Source organism: Dermacentor silvarum, chromosome 6 (genome assembly GCF_013339745.2).
Source record: "Dermacentor silvarum isolate Dsil-2018 chromosome 6, BIME_Dsil_1.4, whole genome shotgun sequence".
Classification (NCBI taxonomy): Eukaryota; Metazoa; Arthropoda; class Arachnida; order Ixodida; family Ixodidae; genus Dermacentor; species Dermacentor silvarum.
The window spans coordinates 131,998,147-132,015,802 of NC_051159.1; the positions used below are offsets into that span (position 1 = coordinate 131,998,147).

At 43.7% G+C, this 17,656-nt stretch overlaps 2 protein-coding genes across 4 annotated transcripts in view; both read left to right on the top strand.

Annotated features, from left to right (window-relative positions):
* Positions 1-8,096, top strand: part of LOC119456017 (hypoxia up-regulated protein 1) — a 38,173-nt gene extending 30,077 nt beyond the window's left edge. For both annotated transcript variants that reach the window (XM_037717608.2, XM_049669503.1), the window contains 3 exons: positions 1,199-1,379; positions 4,022-4,105; positions 6,605-8,096. In XM_037717608.2, coding sequence (XP_037573536.1) covers positions 1,199-1,379; positions 4,022-4,105; positions 6,605-6,684 — 345 coding nt within the window. In that variant the 3' untranslated portion in view covers positions 6,685-8,096. The remainder of the gene's footprint in view (positions 1-1,198; positions 1,380-4,021; positions 4,106-6,604) is intronic.
* Positions 8,097-10,567: 2,471 nt separating this feature from the next.
* Positions 10,568-17,656, top strand: part of LOC119456016 (centrosomal protein of 152 kDa-like) — a 38,804-nt gene continuing 31,715 nt past the window's right edge. The window contains exons 1-4 of one of the 2 annotated variants that reach the window (XM_049669502.1): positions 10,568-10,800; positions 12,201-12,307; positions 14,820-14,896; positions 16,196-16,262. In XM_049669502.1, the coding sequence (XP_049525459.1) occupies position 10,800; positions 12,201-12,307; positions 14,820-14,896; positions 16,196-16,262 (252 nt within the window). In that variant the 5' untranslated portion in view covers positions 10,568-10,799. The remainder of the gene's footprint in view (positions 10,801-12,200; positions 12,308-14,819; positions 14,897-16,195; positions 16,263-17,656) is intronic. The other variant, XM_037717605.2, reaches the window with a different exon arrangement.

Genomic DNA, 17,656 nt, shown 5'->3' on the forward strand with positions numbered 1-17,656 from the left:
AAGAGAACAGCGCGCAGTCACGCGCTTTCTCTCCTTCTCTTTTGGTGCGGAGGCGCGGCGCCGGACAGCGCGGACTCCGCGACTGGGCGCGAAGAGTTTGAAGCGGTGGCGCTTCAAGAAATAAATGCTTTTTACGTACATGTGCCTGAGTGAGTTCACCTCTGACTCTTTAATTTAGCTACAGTCGAATCTCGTTAATTCGAACACGCTTACTTCGAACATACCGCGTACCGACAATGCTCTTAGCAGCGCGCCAAATAACGCGGCGGCGCCTCCGACCGGCATTGCTCCGACACCGCCATAGAGCAAAAGCTCAGGAGAGACCCCTCAATGACGCGCGCGAAGGAACGGGGGGAAAAAAAAAAAGAACCCGCAGCGGAAATTTCCCCCTCTCTCAAATTGCAAGGTCGCCGTTTCTGCATCGCGCCGGAACAAGCGTGTACGTGCCGACTAGAGTGTTCTAGACAACCGTATTCTAGCACACACTAGTGCCGACGTCTCAGCCACGCGGATAAAATGGCAGTGAACCCTTCTCCTCTATTTTCTAGTCACATGTTGACCTTGCACGCTGCGGCAGCAGCGCAGAGGGAAGCAGCGGCGGAGGCACAGTCGGGCCAAAGAAACTGCCATGCTCGCAAACGCTCGCTTCCCAATAACGGAAGAAAACGAAACTTCAGGGGGCGGCTAAAATAAGCTACGAGCGAGTTGAGAGGGAGGGCGAGGGGAGCCACCGAAGCGGCGGAGTTGACGCGGCCATATCCGCGTCCCTGCCGCCCTCCTCCCTCACCTCCGCGCGCACCCGTGTGCCGGCGCCGCTCGCCCGCTCCCTGAAGCTTCGTTTTCTGTCGTTATCGGGAAGCGACCGTTAGCCGGCGTGGGCAGTTTCGTGGCCCGCGCTTCCTATGCGCTTGCGCGCCGCGATATTTCACGACTCGCACCGTTCGTGCATCGTGCTATGGTGCACGAATACTTCAAAAATACGTCCTTTTAATTCGAACAAATTTTCGGGCCCCTTCGAGTTCGAATTATCGAGATTCGACAGTAGTTTTAATTGTTTCGATGATACGAATTTCGGCTAATACGAATATTTTTCGTGACCCCGTGAGATTCGTATCATCGAGCTTTTACTGTACTGTCCTACCAGCATTAGTGTGCTATAGTATTTTGGCTCGAGTTTCGTTTTGGCTTTATCCAACAGGACTGGCAAGCAGAGCAAGTGACGATACAGGCACAGACTCCGCTGCATGAGGCACCCAAGATGACCCTGCGAATGATCTTTGAAAAGATCCAACTTTTGGACCGTGAGACCAAATACCTGCTGAACAAGGCCCAGCGGGCACCACCGCCAAAACCAACGACCAAGAAGCCCGAAACTCCAGGTGAGCCTTGTCATCACGTTGACCGCTCATATACTCTGTTTCGCAGAAATTAGGATTACTACAGTAACCTTATATTCCTTGAGTAAATTTTATACCATTCTAGCCGCTTATTTTTGCATATCGATGAGCTGTACAGTTCACTACGTCTTCTATAGTAGAACCTCGTTGATACATTCCTGTTTCATACAATTTCTCGGTGCCGACGTTTGCTATTGAGAATACAAAAAAATGACCCAATACAGTTGTGGTTCTTTCTTGCTGGTTAATATGTTCCTGGAAAACGTGATTTTTCGGCACTAACATTTAGTACATTGTCAAACAGTGATCGTATGATAAGTGTTCTGGCTTCTACAATGTAGACCGCTTATAACGTAAGTCGCCGGAGTCGCGAATATCCGCACTATAAGCGGTACCGCACTATAACCAAAGCAACAATTTTCAAGGCCCGCACATATGCAAAACATATGCACCGAGCCGCCACGCGTATGCGGCAGTCAAGGAATGAGGCTAGAACGTTTGCATTCAATTTACAGTCGAATCTCGTTAATTCGAACCAAATCACGCAGCGGCGCCTCCGACCGGCATTGCTCCGGCACCGCCATAGAGTAAAAGCTTAGGGGAGACCCCTCAATGTCCACACGCACAGACCAAAAAGAAAAAATGCGGCGGACATTTCACCCTCTCTCAAATGGCAAGGTCGCCGATTCTGCGTTGCGCCGGAACATGCGTGTACGTGCCGACGTCTCAGCCACGCTACCGTAGCCACGCGTAGAAAACGGCAGTGAACCCTTCTTTCTCCTTTATGCTTCCTCTACTTTCTAGTCACGTGTTGACCTTGCACACTGCGGCTACGGCGCAGAGGGAAGCACGGCGCTGTCCCAGGCCAGCCAACGAAACTACCCACGCCGGCAAACGTCCGCTACCCGATAATGGCAGAAAACGAAACTTCGGCGAGCTGGCGCCGGGCCGGCTGTAGCGGCGGCGCCTGCACGGCGGCGGGCATTCGAAAGTGAGGGAGCTACGAGGGAGGGTGAGGGGAGCCACCGAAGCGGCGGAGTTGCCAAGGCGAAATCCGCTTCCCTGCTGCCCTCCTCCCTCACATTCCACGGCCTCCGCGTGCGCCCTTCACCGTGCTGTGCCGGTGCCACCCGCTCGCTCGCTGAAGTTTCGTTTACTGCCGTTATCGTGAAGTGCGCGTTGGCCGTTTCGTGGCCCTCGCTCGCTATGCGCGCTGTGATATTTCACGATTTGACTCGCACTCAAAATTCTGGTTTCAGCCTTCGTTCTGTTCGTTCGGCTGTTCGTTCGCACCACGTGCCCTTCTCCTCCACTTCGTCTTTTTCTTCCTCGAGCACTCCTTGGGGCGCCCGTTTGAGGGGAGCGTTCGCCGTCTCCGCTGACTTCCGTACTCCCAGGCAGCCGCACTGTAACCGGTATTTCGTTTCCCGCAACTGCACTATAAGCGATACGTGTATACATGGAGTGCTATGGGAAAATTAACGGGAGTCTGAAAAGACCGCACTATATCCGGTCCTGCACTATAAGCGGTTACGTTATAAGTGGTCTATACTGTATATCCCATGTAAAGTACTTCTCCGCCCTTATCGCATGAAAATGCCAGCAGGCACTCGGGTTTCCTCTTCCGGTACCAGCAAATCTCTTTGCAGGTTGTTGAATGTCTCATTCACAGCTGTCACCGCCAATCCTATTGAGATGAGCATCTTCACCTATCTCTTTCGCAGCACATGTGACATAGTGCTGGGAAGTGTACTCCACGCTTTTAATAGGCGATAATCCAAACGCACTGCCATTTCCTGCTGCAGGTGGCGTGAAGTGAGCATCATGTTTTGCTCTGTTGACATAGTATTCTGGCATTACCTATCAACCCGATTTCATCTCGGTTTCCTGTCGCCTACTCAATACTTCCCGATAAAATGCACTTCACAAAAAAAGCTGCTGACCCATGGCCAAATTTGAGGAGCGCAAACGTACTACTCAGCGTGAACTTTCATCTGGGGCCGCTCAAACCGGCGTATCATGCTTTAACGATTGCCTGCAACGCTTCATATACGATGTCAGTTATATAGTAGAGTTTCCCAAATTTTTTTGTGACTTTGGATCGTATGTTTTCCTGGTTAGTACGTTATTTCAAGTGCATTTTTTTCCCCGAAACGTATGAACAAGGTTCTACTGTATATTGTATACGAAATTGTTTACTAATGATTCAGTAAGCCTTTTTCAGAAGCAGTGATGCTCCAGCTGTGCTGGTGGAAAACAGCAGCGCAGGGTTTAATCGCAATGTTACCTTTGTGAGAAGCATCTTTATTTTGCCCTTGAAATGTCATCATCTTTAACATTAAAGATAATGAACAGCTTGAACATGCGAACTTATGAAAAGAACAGGAAACTAAACCATGCCTCATTGAACACGTTAAACTCTATTATATGAGTGCACCACCTTCTGTAGGATCTGTTCTCTGTGCGAGGTCAGCATGGGGGGTGCCTTGCGCTAGAAGCTTTTCTAGTTTTACTAGAAGTTGCGCACACATCTAAGGTCTTGTACTTTGTGTAATGTTGCTCTAGTATAACAACTGCTTATCTCGCATGTTGTTCAGAAGTTTCTCCTATTCTTCCTCTTCTAGAACCTGCAAAAGAGGCTGAAGAAGAGGTTGTGGCCGATGTCGAGATGCCTGAGGGGCCAGTGCCAGTGGAACAGCCAGCAACAGGTAAGAGCCGTGGAAGGCTGGAAGATTGGTCCAGTTGGCACTTCTTGAAGCACTCGGAAACAGTGGAACAAGCACTGTGCAAAAGAATGTGCAACACAGCCGTTATAGAATTAGAAAAAAAAAACAAAAGTAGTGCGAGTTTCTAGTAGCTTTCCTCACCCTGATAAAGAAGCCCACAAGGGAGCAGTGTGTGAGTGCGTCCTAGCTCAATTTGTCCTTTACTGAGTGCACACTAATTTGTTGCTAAAAGGTGATGTTGTTTTTCTTGTGTGTGTGTGTCATGTCTAGAGGAGATCTGCATGAGCACAATGAGGGCTATAGTTCTGTGACATTTTCGTATGCCTAAGTCACAGTTTTCACTGTAATAGACTGGCAATGGAACAAGTGATGCCTACACTCACAAACATCTTTCTGTGGCAATGAAGGTAATGCTATGGAGGCAAAGTACAATGAGTGACAGTGCTCCTGAAAATAGGCCCACAGTCTCATTCCCATTTAAGCTGGGTAACAAAAAACATAAGCATCTTGTACATGTATATGTAGTCAAACCTCAATATAACGGAATTGTACATGCTGCAAAAACTTCATTATAAATCAGCGAATTTCGTTAATTCAAAGTTTTAAGTTTCAGCAGTAAATCGGTAAGCACTTGTAAAGAAATTGCAAGAAGGTCAAGCCATAATAGTGAAGTTATGAGTGCCGGCGCGTGCGATGCAGATTGCGCTGAGAGCAATTCATCGGATTGGCTCACGGGCCTCTCATATGTGCGTTTGTTGCGTCGTGTGGCACCGTAAATCTTGGATGCCACGGTAACTGTGCTTAGTGCCCGCAGCCCTTGAAGTGTCAAAATATATGAATATTCGTAAAAGTACGAGTGCTTTAACGGCAGGGGTGAAGAAAAACTTGACAGGACAGACGCTCGAGGGTCTTTCCATGCGGTAGAAGGCTTGCACATAACTTTTGCCTCGGCCAACATTTTTCTAGTTTTTTTGCTAGGTTTACCAATCATACAGGCTACAAGTAGATGCTTGAAATGGCCCAAACTTTGTTAAATTGAAATCTTGTCAGGAAATTACCTCGTTAGATCGTGAGAAAAAATGCATGGTTTTCAATGGAACTAAGATCGGGAAATGAAAATAGTTTATTACATCACAAATTTTGTTAAATCAAGGTTCATTATATCGAGGTGTGGCTGTATTATAGCCCTTATATTAAAATAAGACTTAAAATACAGCCCACACTGTTATATCTGATTGCTATTTCATCAATTTTCTCTTCGTTTTGGCAAATTAGAAACCATCACATGTAAGCTACGCTGATTCAGTATAAAAGAAAGTACTGTCAGAGTCTGCTGGAATACAGTAGAACCTCGTTGATACAATCCCACTATGTACGATTTTCCAAGGCCAACATTCATGATTGAGCGCACAAAAATTGACTCAATACAGTTAACTTTTTTTACCAGTTGATACGTTCCCGGAAAACACTATCTTTTGGCACTAATGTTCAGTACATTGCCAAAGTGCGATCGCATGATACATTTTCCAGCCGCTAGATCCCATGTAAACAAGAAAAGGCAGGAGGTGCGCATGATTGAAAACGGTAAGTAGCTGCCTGCTGCAGCAGCTTCCCTGCTGTACTCGCCTGCCTGTGTCGCGTGAAAACGCCAGCATGCATTTACTTTCCTATTCCGGTACCAGCAAATCTCCTTGCGGGTCGTCGCATGCCGCATTCACAGATATTTCCGCCAACTGTATTGCGATAACCATCTTCACCTATTTGTGTCATAGCGTGCGTGGCATAGTGGCATAGGAAGCGTACCGCACGCTTTTAATATGCGATAACCCAAACGCATCATTGTTCCCTTCAGCAGGCGGCGCGAAGGGAGCGTCGTGTTTCCCTCTGGGGTATTCATCGTATTCTGTTGGAGCCCACCAGCTTGATTTCGTTTTAAAAACGCTACGCTATAGAAAAATGACAATGTGCATCTCGGGCCGTGTGGGCCCTGCCAGCTTGACACGTGTCGGCGTCTCCTGCCACAACGATTCACGCTGAGTATGTACGTCAAAACTTGCCTCCGAAATGCCCAGCCCGAAGAAGCTGCTGACCCATGCTGAATTCGAGGAGCGCAAAGATAAGCTTGCCGAAGCTGCAAAAACGACAGCTTGCACCTTGGGTCACTCGGGCCACACCAGCTCGGCGCACATCGGCGTTTCGTTTTGCAATGATTCGTGTTATGTAGATATCAACTACAATTGAACCTGCCAATTTTTTCAGTGACTTTGGATCGTACATTTTTTTATGCGTTTTTTCTAAAACATATGAATGAGGTTTTACTGTACTTTGTGCAGTAACATGTGCAAAATATTTGCCTCTGTAACTTTCCCTTCCTTGACACAGAAAATTGTTGATGAGTAAAGAAACATTTCTATTGCAGAGCAAATCGTACTGTTTCATGGAATGTGCACTGATATTGCCTCTTGCTCTCTACTTTTGCAGAAGGTGAAGGTGCCGTTCCCTTTGAACCTGTGGAGCCCACGCCTGAGCAACCCGAGGATGGCCAACACACCGAGCTTTGATGGATCACAAAACGCTGCACTCTAATTTATGGACTTGTCACTCACTGTCTACGGCACTTCAGCAGCCAGGAGGAAACTGTTGGGGAGGGTTCTTCAATTTCTTTTTAAGTTGTTGTTTTGTACATATTTTGCTTGAGTTATTATTTAACGAGACTGGGGACTAGGGCTGCAGTGTGCTCATTGAAGAGCGAAGCAGCAGGAGAGTGTTTTGCCATGAAACAGTCTTGGCACTAGTTTCTTTAGAAGCATCTTTGATGCTTTTTGGTCAACGTGCTTGAAAACATCACATAGGAGAGAGAGAAATGGGAGCTCTTCGAAAATGAGAAGTTCATTTTCTTTTCTTCGTTCATGCTGTTAGCTGTAGTAGCCACCAGAAAATGTATGTTTATCACTTTTTCATTTGTTCTTTGTGCAGAAATGGATTTGATGGAGGTCGCCTACATCACCTTGCATCTAGCTTGTAAATGAAGTTATGCTACACAAAGTTGCTGAGCAGCATTGCAGTTCGGTGTTACAGTTGAATTGGCAGACTGAACTGTAGGAAATGTTTTTTTATGCTTCTGTAGGTAGGCTCCGATTTGAATAGATGATTGTGACTTGATTGAAGCCGGTGAACTAGAATTCGTTGATGGAAGTGTACTAATTTTCAGAACCTGGTGAAGTTGTTTGCTGATAATCTTAGATTGGCAGACGCTGGTGAGCTAGTTTACTCGATAATTGGCAGAAGCAAGCTGTCGAAGTTTGACCTCGTGTCATATTTCACAAAAGCCGGTGATATAGTACTCCGATTGATGGTGTGGAAAGTCTCGCAGAAACATTCACATTTCTCGTGCTTAGTTAAGTGAAGGTGTATTGGACCACTTGTTATGTTGGCGTACTTTACCGAACATTGTATAGGGGCACAGACGAAACTGTTTTTGTCTTGTTTTGTTTGCACATTTTTTCTAGGTGTTGTCTGGCTGTCTTCTTTATGGCGTATAAAGGCAAAAAATTAATGCTTTGCACTATGTGCTCATAGCTGGTGGCTACTGCTCCAACATAAAAAACAAAAATTATCTTGTTTTTAGGCAGGTATTTGATTAGGCAGCCTCGATTTGTTATGTCTGTCTGTCTGTCTTTTTTTTTTTAGTACTCGCATATTTGGTTGCACAATGCCTCTTGTACGAGATGTTGGCACAGTGTGGCAGGCCTAAAAGTGTATTCCCTTGAGTGAGTTATGGAAAATTTTATTTGCGCACGACAGTGCAGTGGCCACACAAGTGAGTGAAGTGAGAGAGTGTGGGCAAGACAGAGTGAATGACCCCTGACCAGATGCAGAATGCCATGTATTTTTTGCGTGATGGTTCTCTACACCATGTACATATTGACAGATAAACGTCCTGTTTGCAAATAAAAGTTGTGGTCTCGTCGTATACTCGCATTTTGATGTGTTCCTTTGTTATTCGTACCAGGTATGGTGTGATTTGACCTCCTTTTTAAACCTCTGAACGGGGCAATGTTTCTTCTGAAACGTGTAGAAGACAAAGTAATTTGAGAAACTGATGACTGCACATGAAGTGATGGAACATATTATGAAAGGTGTAATAATTCGAGACTGGAAGACAGCATAGATTCAACGAGCTTGTGAAAGCTCGTTCAAAAAAGAGCTTAGTGCATTATTACTCGCCGAAGACATCACTAGTTATTGATATTTGGTTTCTTTCACATCTGTACGTATGCATGTGTGACATAAAAAGTTCATATAGGTACCATTTGTGCTAATGTTCTTTTTTTTTGGTTTACTCAATACAATGAAGAAAAGTATGTTATCACCGCTGTTGTAACTGTGGGGGCTGGGACCTCTGTCAGGCCTCTGTGCCTTTAGTCCCAGTATCCCCTCGTTTGAACGAGAAAAAATAAAGTTCATTCATTAAAAAAAAAAAAAGCAAATGAGGGTAGATGGTAATTTTGTAGACATCAATAAGTAGGAAGCAGCTGAATTGGGCAGATCTTGTAATGCTTCTTCTTTCTGGGGTTTTACGTGCCAAAACCAGTTCTGATTATGAGGCACGCCGTAGTGGAGGGCTCCGGATTAATTTTCACCACCTGGGGTTCTTTAACGTGCACTACAACGCAAGCACACGGGCGTTTTTGCATTTCGCCTCCATCTCCGGCTGCCGGAGATCTCGTAATGCATAGAGCCAAAGACCAGTGGGCTGAGAAACTGGATTTGTGTCAAAGGGAAATGCAGGCAAAGAGCGTAAAGTATTAGGTTATGTAATGAGATTAGGAAATTGGCAAGCATAGGATGGTGTCGGGTGATGCGACGTTGGGGAAACGGAGCATGCAGATAGACTTTTTTTGCAGTGAACATAAAATAGGTGGATGATGATGCTTAAATTAAATACTCTTTCGCTTTGTCTGCATTAGCTGCTATGTTGGCTGTGTGTGTCATGTGATGTGGTCCATTTTTTTATGTATTAACTTTAGGTTTGTCAAAGTAGTGTGGGAAGCTGACCACGAGGTAGAGAAGTGATGGGAGAGCTTAAAAGAGCGTGTGTATGTGTTACATAATGTATGCATGAGCATATATATCTGTGTGTGTGTGTGTGTGTGTCGAGTGAGCTCCTGAACAACACTTTGCAATGTGGTGAGCACGGTTTAAATCGTGGGTCCGGCGCCTTGAGGAGGTGCAACATAATGCTAACGCATTTCTCTCACTGCTAAATCGCCACTGAAATTATTTCTGTCCATCTCCCGTTTGTCTCTCCTTTTCAAGTGGGTGGGTATATGTTGCCCCTTTCAGGATACATGCGACAGCCTCCTATTTCTGTGTGCGTATTTGTGGTGTGTTTGCGTGATTAATAATTGTGATCTGAAATCGTTTAACGTTGCAGAAACTTGACATCTAGGAACTCTCGTCACCTAATCAGCTAAAGAGGTGCTGGTGAAGGGATGTGTTCCCGAAGTAACATTTTATTCCAAGAAGAGTCAAGAGAGAAAAATTTATTGACAGAAAGGCAGAGAGGTTGGCCTGAGCTGTTACTTGCTCTGGCCTGCTACTCTACACTTGGGGAAAAAGGACGGGGAGGAAAAGGGTTGATGAATGATGATAAGAGGCGGAGGTGTGTATATACAAGTTTACAACGTTGTGGTATCTCTAAAGAGAGGTAGTACACTCTAGAGAGGTCGTGCTCTAAAGGCGTGCGTCCAGCCCAGTGGCTTGTAGAAAGGAAGAAGAGTCAAGGAGAGTTAATAATCAAGCGCGTCTTATATATGTTTGGTGTTGGTGTTGCCTCACACATGGTGAATCTGAGGAAAGCCTCCTAGCCTAGGTTCTTTTTTGCCGTACATGACTAACACGGTGTCCCACTTTACTGACGGATGCCTTAAGTTGTCTTGCCGCAGTTAAAACGTGCTTTTATCGCTTTTCTGCACACGGGCGCTACAAACGCGTTTGACTTGCAACTTGGCATTGCATAGCATTGCATTAGACTCGCGACGAACTCGAATCATAGCTGCAAGGGTGTTAATTTTCTCGAAAGACAAGGTTAAAGCTTGAGGGCAAGGTTTCCAAAGTTGGTCTAGCGAAGAAAATGAGTGTGGATGCATTCGTCTGCTATTTTTGCATAGCGTTAATATACTGACAGTATATTAACTCTATGTATTTTTGCCTGCTCTGGCTAGCCACCGTAGCGGCGGTACGGTAGCGGCGGCCTCCGAGATTGTCATGCACAAGATAATTTTTTTTATTTGAGTAGAAAATGTAGTTGATATTAAAATATGAATACATTGTTAAACAAGAACATTAGCGGGCCCAAGGAACAAAATGCAAAATACAATAATAAAAAAAAGGTTTACGTAACGCTCGCAGAAGTGCTGATGACTTCGCGGCTTCAACCGCATCACGGCGTCTGTTTTGTTTTGTGCGGGCGCGAGCGATCATGTTCAGATTTTTGTTTACTGAGTAGATGCGGCTACCGCGCAGCCAGTTCGCCGACGCTGTTACATTTTTTATCTTGCCCGGCTGTCCTCGTTTGTGCTCTCCACAGATGGCACGAGTTTCTCGAGACCGCTAGCCTGCTCTCTAGGCTCTGTACGTTTTCTGCCCGCCATCAGGCTGACCGGCTGCCTCAAGTAAGCGCGCATTGCGTTGTAACCGATTGTTTTGCACCTGTATTCGCGTTTTGGGGATATTTAGTTAGCGTTATTGACGATCGATGAGATGTCCTACGTTCTATACCGATGAGAAAGCGGCTAGACGCACTGATCTATGCGAATTGATCCCAAACACGCTAGCATGTACCTAGCGCTGGCATCACTGTAGACGTGAATAACCTTTCATACCTGGCTCTTCTTGCGTTATAGAAGATTTTCGGTAACGTTCGTTGCGATCTTTGTGTCTTTTTTTCCTGCAGAGTGAAGGATCATCTCACTAAAACGAGCATTGCAAACATATGGGCAAGTCATCTGAATGAGCTGTTGTGCAGAGAAGACAGCCGCAGTTACTGGCGGGCATATAGCAATCGTATTGAAAGATAGGAGGTGATGCCTTTAGACCCCTGGCATTGGCAGCTGACTGCACTCTTCAGTAGTGCCTATGCGAAGCATGATCGGCTACACAAGGGTGAAGCTTAGAACGATGTCAACTGATCGTAATTAGCAACAACAGCTCACCATGTGTTCACGGACAAACCCAGCGTCCTGACATTCACATTTTGCCTGCGTTTGCAAGTTCGTGGGTTGTATTTCATAACGCTGCGTCAAACAAATGCACCGGGAAATATGCTTCACTTGTAATCAGAAACTCGCTTTGCAACGCTTGGCACCGCGGGAAATAATCTATGCTCCGGAGACCAGCGGTTCCTAGTCTCGGGGCAGGTTAATCAAAAAAAAAAAAAAAAAAAAAAAAAAGAAGAAGAAGAAAGAAAGAACGAAAAAAATAAATAAGATTCAGTCAAATATATGCGAACCAATAACTCTCTTGCTGGCTCACAAATTTTACATGGAAGTAGCATTCAATTGTGTGTTTCGTGCGGTATTCTGTTTTCGTGCTGTGCTTTCCTGCATTGTTCAGAATAAATTGAGTATATTCCCCAATGTGTGGCGCAGTCAAAATAGAAATCCCTGCACTTTTGTTGCAAAATAAATCATGGACATCCTGCAACTAAGAGCCACTTTCCTTATAATTTCTGGCAGTTTTTCTGTGTGGCTTCAAAAAAAGTCGCTTTGATAAAGTACTGGCATTGGATTGCACTAAAACAGTACAGTATGATCTACTTTTATTGTACGTGCTTTTGCTGTCTTCAGATTTGTTATTGCAACAAGCTGCTGCCATGTCGCACATCATTATGATGAGTGTAAATGACCCTGTGCTTTACATGAGAAACAGTTCCATTTGCACCTTAATGTTGGATCTGTTGTTGTTGTCAATGTGTCTGTTTCTTCTTGTTTTGATAATGTTCTAAACCTTGCCATTTCTCAGAACGGCTTTATTATACGTGAGTACTTACCTGTTGTTTGCTGTTCACCTTTAGTGGAGCCGGGCATGAGCTTGCTTGGTGCCGCTGATGAACTAAAGTTTGACATTGACCACGATGAAGAGGACGAGGCTTCAGCAGAAGTTAGAAAGAAGGCTGAAGAGGTCTGTTTGTTTACCACGTATTTATTGTTGTAATTTACGGCATAGAATATTAATGGGGCAACTGCTGTGCCTTAAATATACAGAGCTTAGTTGACAGCCCATTAATAAAGAGTATTAACCACAAATCACAAAACCTTGTAGTGCTATTTGGGATGGGCGTCATCTTACAAGGCCATCATCCTACAAACCTGTTCAGATGTAAGTTAAGAAGTAGAGGCATCAATATATCGACTTCATTTTGTTTCTTTAAATGTTTATGTAGTCACTGTTAACTCTCTTCTTTCAAGTTGCCACTGGCAGTGTGTTCATTTTTGGTGTTTTTATGTTCTAACATTTTATTTCAAGACTTGTTAGTTGCAACACATACCATGATACATTAAATAGAATCCTTATCATTGATGCTTTGAGTGGAAGTAAAGCAGAAATAATTGCTCAGAGAATTTTTCTCAGATAATTCTTTTGTGATACTTCAAAGAATCACCCCAAGCAGCATGGACGAAATGATTAATTTGCAAGTTTTAGCATAAGTACTGAGAGTAAAAAAAAAAAAAAAAGCTGTAATATGCAAAGTATGGTGCCTTCCTCCTAGTTCCCAATTTATGTAAGTTAGACTACACAAAAAAAAATATTCTATGCAGATTTGCCGGTGTGAATATTAGCCATAGTGATGCCCATGCTATGCGAGAAAGCCTGACTTTTGCAGATGTGAAAACGACTAAGCGCCTACAGCGCAGGGCCCATTTGTCTTTGCAAATTGCAGCAAGCACCTGGTTCCTTTTTTTGGTTCATTCTTTAGGCTCACGAGGAAATGGTTCTCAGGTTGGGGAGCATGCACAAGCCTGCTCATACTTGATTATTGTGTTCAACCGGGTTTTCTGTGCAAGCAAGCTGGTCTAGTCGTGAGCCTTGAGCTGGCATTGGAGCCTTCACATGCTTTGTGCAGTACTGTACAGTCCTTTACTCTAATGTACTGTGTTGCACAGTATTGCAAAGCAATGAATAAAGGCACTCGCACAGGTGTTGTTTAGGAAATAAGAGATTAGACGGCTAACCGAGCTCCTGCTGAAGGTTGATCTGGAATCCACTGCGTGCTCTTGTTTGAGTGAAAACTCCATGTGATGGGAAGGATTGCTCATAATAAGTTGTACATATGCTGTCAGAATGCTGATGAATAAATGCAACTACTGTCGGGAAAAAAATTAAGTTGCACGTGATATTAGTCAAACAATCATCAAAATAACACACTCTCCTGAACATTTACTGATGTCTGAGACGTCATTAAAACAGCATAAACGTCAGATTGGAAAATTTGACAAGCTTAAAGAAGCAGTCATCTAAAAATTATGTTGTCAAGTCAACCAAACCTCAGATTTAGCTTTTTTTGATTGGGGAAGTACTAGGAGCACTGGAGGCTAGTTTTTACTATACCTCCTGTAGAAGTTTTATTTTTCCACGCTCTCAAATGTTCCGAAAATTGTCAAGTGCAGTCGTCATTTTATACGGTGCATGGCATTGCTCCTGGAAGAATTCCAACGGAAATGTTTAACGGGTCGAAAGATTGTCTATCAAATTGATCGATTTCTTTGGGCCTGATAAGGAATGAGTTAACCTTCAAAAATTAATTTGATGAAAGGATTCTTGGGAAGTGCAGTTTCAGTTTCTTAATCAGTCAGAAGTGTTGTTCACAGCACTGTGATGTCAGAAGCATGGCACATAAATTTGCTCAAAAAATGTGGCTGCTGTTATGGCTAAAGCTTGAAAAATTTTGTTCTATAGAGAAACTTGCTATGTGTCATTACAGACTGTGCAGTGCACCAAATGTGAAAGTCTGCAAGCAGACACTTCTACACATTCACATAACTGTACAAGTATGCTTGAGCTCATGCCCAAAATGCTGCCAATGCTCTGGGATGTGTGTTAAGTGAGTGATGAGCTGTGAATGGTGACACCAGCTCACATGATCATGCTTTGCTTTTGTTTGAAGTGTGGGGTTGACCAACGTGATTAATAAAACGGAAGTATGCAGGTTGGCTTACTTGCAGAATTTAACATGAGGCCTATTAAAAGGTCACCGAGGAAGAATATTAACTTCAGTTGTGTGAATAAATTGGGCTGCAATAGCAAAAGAGCAACTGCTTTGTTTTGAAAGATTTCTTTGCCATTACAAAACTGGTTTAGTGATGGTCTTTCGCATCCCTTCAACACCATAGCTGTTGCAACATTTACACATGCTCTATTCACTTTAGTGTGATGTTACATCAACTGCCTGGCATCTAGAAAAGGAATGAGAAATTATTTGATGAAGGAAGTGCACAAAGAAATTGATGCTTAGTAAACATTCAGGCATTCTCTGTATCAACTTTCATGACTAGCATACGAAATTCCTGTTACTTGCAATGAAGAAAAAAAAAAAGTTAAAGCTGCCATTTAGATGCTCTTACAATATTTAAATTGTTGTGCAGTAGTTCACTACCAGTGCAACAGTGATATCTGAATTTAATTCTTGTTATAGCTTCAACAAGCAGTTGCAAATGGGTTTGATGACCTGGAGGGACTGTCGGATGACGACGAAGACCTTTCTGCTGACCAGTGAGTTGCTTTAGCTTTCCTTCTTGACCAACATTACTAACAGTAAAGAAATATAGTTATAATCACATTTGTTTGAACCACAGGAGACACACGAGAACTTGATAATGTTGATGGCAAAATTATCACTATTTTGATTGTGGTTGCATTTTTACCTTTCATTTTTTTTTATAGGCCAACTAGAATATGTAGATTCATCGATGGGCTTTAAGACTCCAAAACTACACATGGGCTATGAGAGATGCCTTAGTGGATTTCTCTGGATTGATTTCGATTGCCTGGGGTTCTTTAACATGCACCCAACGCACAGTAAACAAGAATTTAACATTCCACCCCCATTAGATTGTCTCCTTGTCGGCTGGGCATCGAAAGCACCACCTTGTGCCTGGCAGCAGACCGTCAAAGCCACGAAGCCACCACGGCGGGCGAACTGGCAGGTGTAGCCATCATTAATGGAACTTGTGCGAACTTTGCTGTTATCTGCCATATTGACGTGTTTCCAGCAGAGCATAGCTGTTGTTCTTTGCATGAAGGCATAAGTGTCAGTAATTGCTGGTGATTGAATGTTGGTCAACAGGTGTGTCTTGCATTTTGGTAGGAGACAGGGGTCTAAGAGGGGAGAGACGATGGACAGGCTGCAGGCCTCACCCATCCCCTCATTCTTCCTCGCACCCTGGCCTTGCATATAGACTTCATTACACACCGTCTTTTCTTCTGTTGAAGGTATAGATGTGAAATAAATGGCAGTATATTGAGTTCGGCCAACAGTTTCGAGTCACATCATTCTGTTGAGATTTCCTCTTGTGACATGCAATGAAAAAATGTGACATTTTTAAAACAAAATTTCTTAAAGCGATTCATGCTACCGTGCGTGAAACAGTTGTGAATCACCATTGAGGTGAAAACAAAATAGGTGATAGTAGCTGTAAGAAGTGAAAGTGAAAAAATTAAGTGATGGTGGCTGTAAGCAATGAAACAAAGCATAGTAAAGCAGAAAACACAGAAGCCATGGTTCAACAAAACGATTTCACCACACAGCTTCTGGCGATAACATTTGAGAGAATAAAGAACTTGACTGTGTGACCTGGAGTGGACAGATGGTGTATAGTGGGTGCCTGCGTATGTGCTCAGTAGTTTCTGCTATGTTATGTGTAGTGGTCTCCACGGTGTGCTCTGTACAGCTAAGGCTTCTTCATGGCCCTTACTGCAAAGTTCGTCATAATTTTTTTAGTACACATATACATCTGATTGCTACAATTTGAAAGTAGCTTCTGTTTGCTTACCAGAGTCCTGTATTACCAGGTACTTCAATCCCCCTGGGGTTGTTGGTTATGGAGGGATGACTTCTACTCCAAACCAAGAAGGGCAGGTAAGTTCTTAATCTCAACATGTGTAAAGGTACTATCTCCTTCACAAATTATAATGTGAGGTAGAAAAAGGGTATGAAAGGACAGGTAATTTCTTCAGCTCATGATAGCATACATTGTGCTGTTGCAGCTTTATTGTGGCAGCATTAATGGAAAATGCTCAAGGGAATGGGTAGGAATAACGTAAGGGTGCTTGCAATCTCTATATATAATAAGGCTAGGCACTAAGCTATTGAAAAAGACCAATAAAGTTTGCCCAAGTGCATTGCAGAAAGCAGGCGAGAGCAGTCCTACTACAAAAGAATCTGAGTGGGGTTGAGCGCAGATGTTTACAATTGAGTGTTGTCTTGGTAACGAGGAAAAGGAGAAACTGTAGGAATGTCAAATAATTATTTTGATTAAATAACCACAGTAACATTCTAAGTTACTATCCTGTAAAGACCAGTGTGAAAAATAAAGTTGTTAAACTTAACCCCTTTCCCTACCGAGATTTTTGTCCAAAAATAATAAAAAAATAAAAAAATGTTTATTTGCCTAATTAATTCTACACATCTTGAAATAACCAAAATATATCCTTAAGGCCACTTTATTTATAAGATACATGCATAGTATTCTTTTTTTGAAAATATGGAGAGAAGGTTGGGGGCTTCACTGCACTGCACAGCGGAGATTGTCCGAATTTCTGTAGTAATACCGCGCGCAGTTTACATACTATCACGGGTACCGTTATGCCAGGCGCGGCCTTGAAAACAAACCTAGGAGGCGGCAATGGGGGGTTCTTTACATCTATCGGCATCCACTGCCAACACGTCGAGACGCTGTCGTCAGAATCCGATGATTCCGAGAAAATATGCTGGTCAGTATCGTCGCTGCCACTCTCGGAGGAGAACTGAACTTTTTCACTGTCCGAGTCCAACAAAACGTCCGCAAACAAACTTTTTTTTTTCTTTTTTTCTGGAGTGGAGCCGTTGCAGGCACGCGAACGCACAGAGGACGATGCCATTTTTAAATCCCAGGTGTCAGCATCGAAACGTTTTTCGGCCAAGATGCAAGCTTTGAGCACAGTTTTATTTTTTTACTGCGCCATCTGTTGAAGCCAAAGAGAACTAGGTAAGCAAAATTTATCAGGGCAGCTTGAAGGCAGCAGTGCACAAGCGCTTGTTTCAGCGTGGACAAGCCCAGCTTGTCTTTGGTGGGAGCGGTACAAACCATGTGGACTAGCTCAGCTCGTCTACGGTAGGGAAAGGGTTAAAATGCATATCAAATTATTAATGAGTGAAGTTATTAGTCTATATTGCTTTTACACTTTGTAAATGCTACTGATAGCTGGCAAAGTGGTATGCGTAAAGGTACAGGAGCTTGAAGAGAAAGTTGTGATACGTTTTGTAATTCAGTT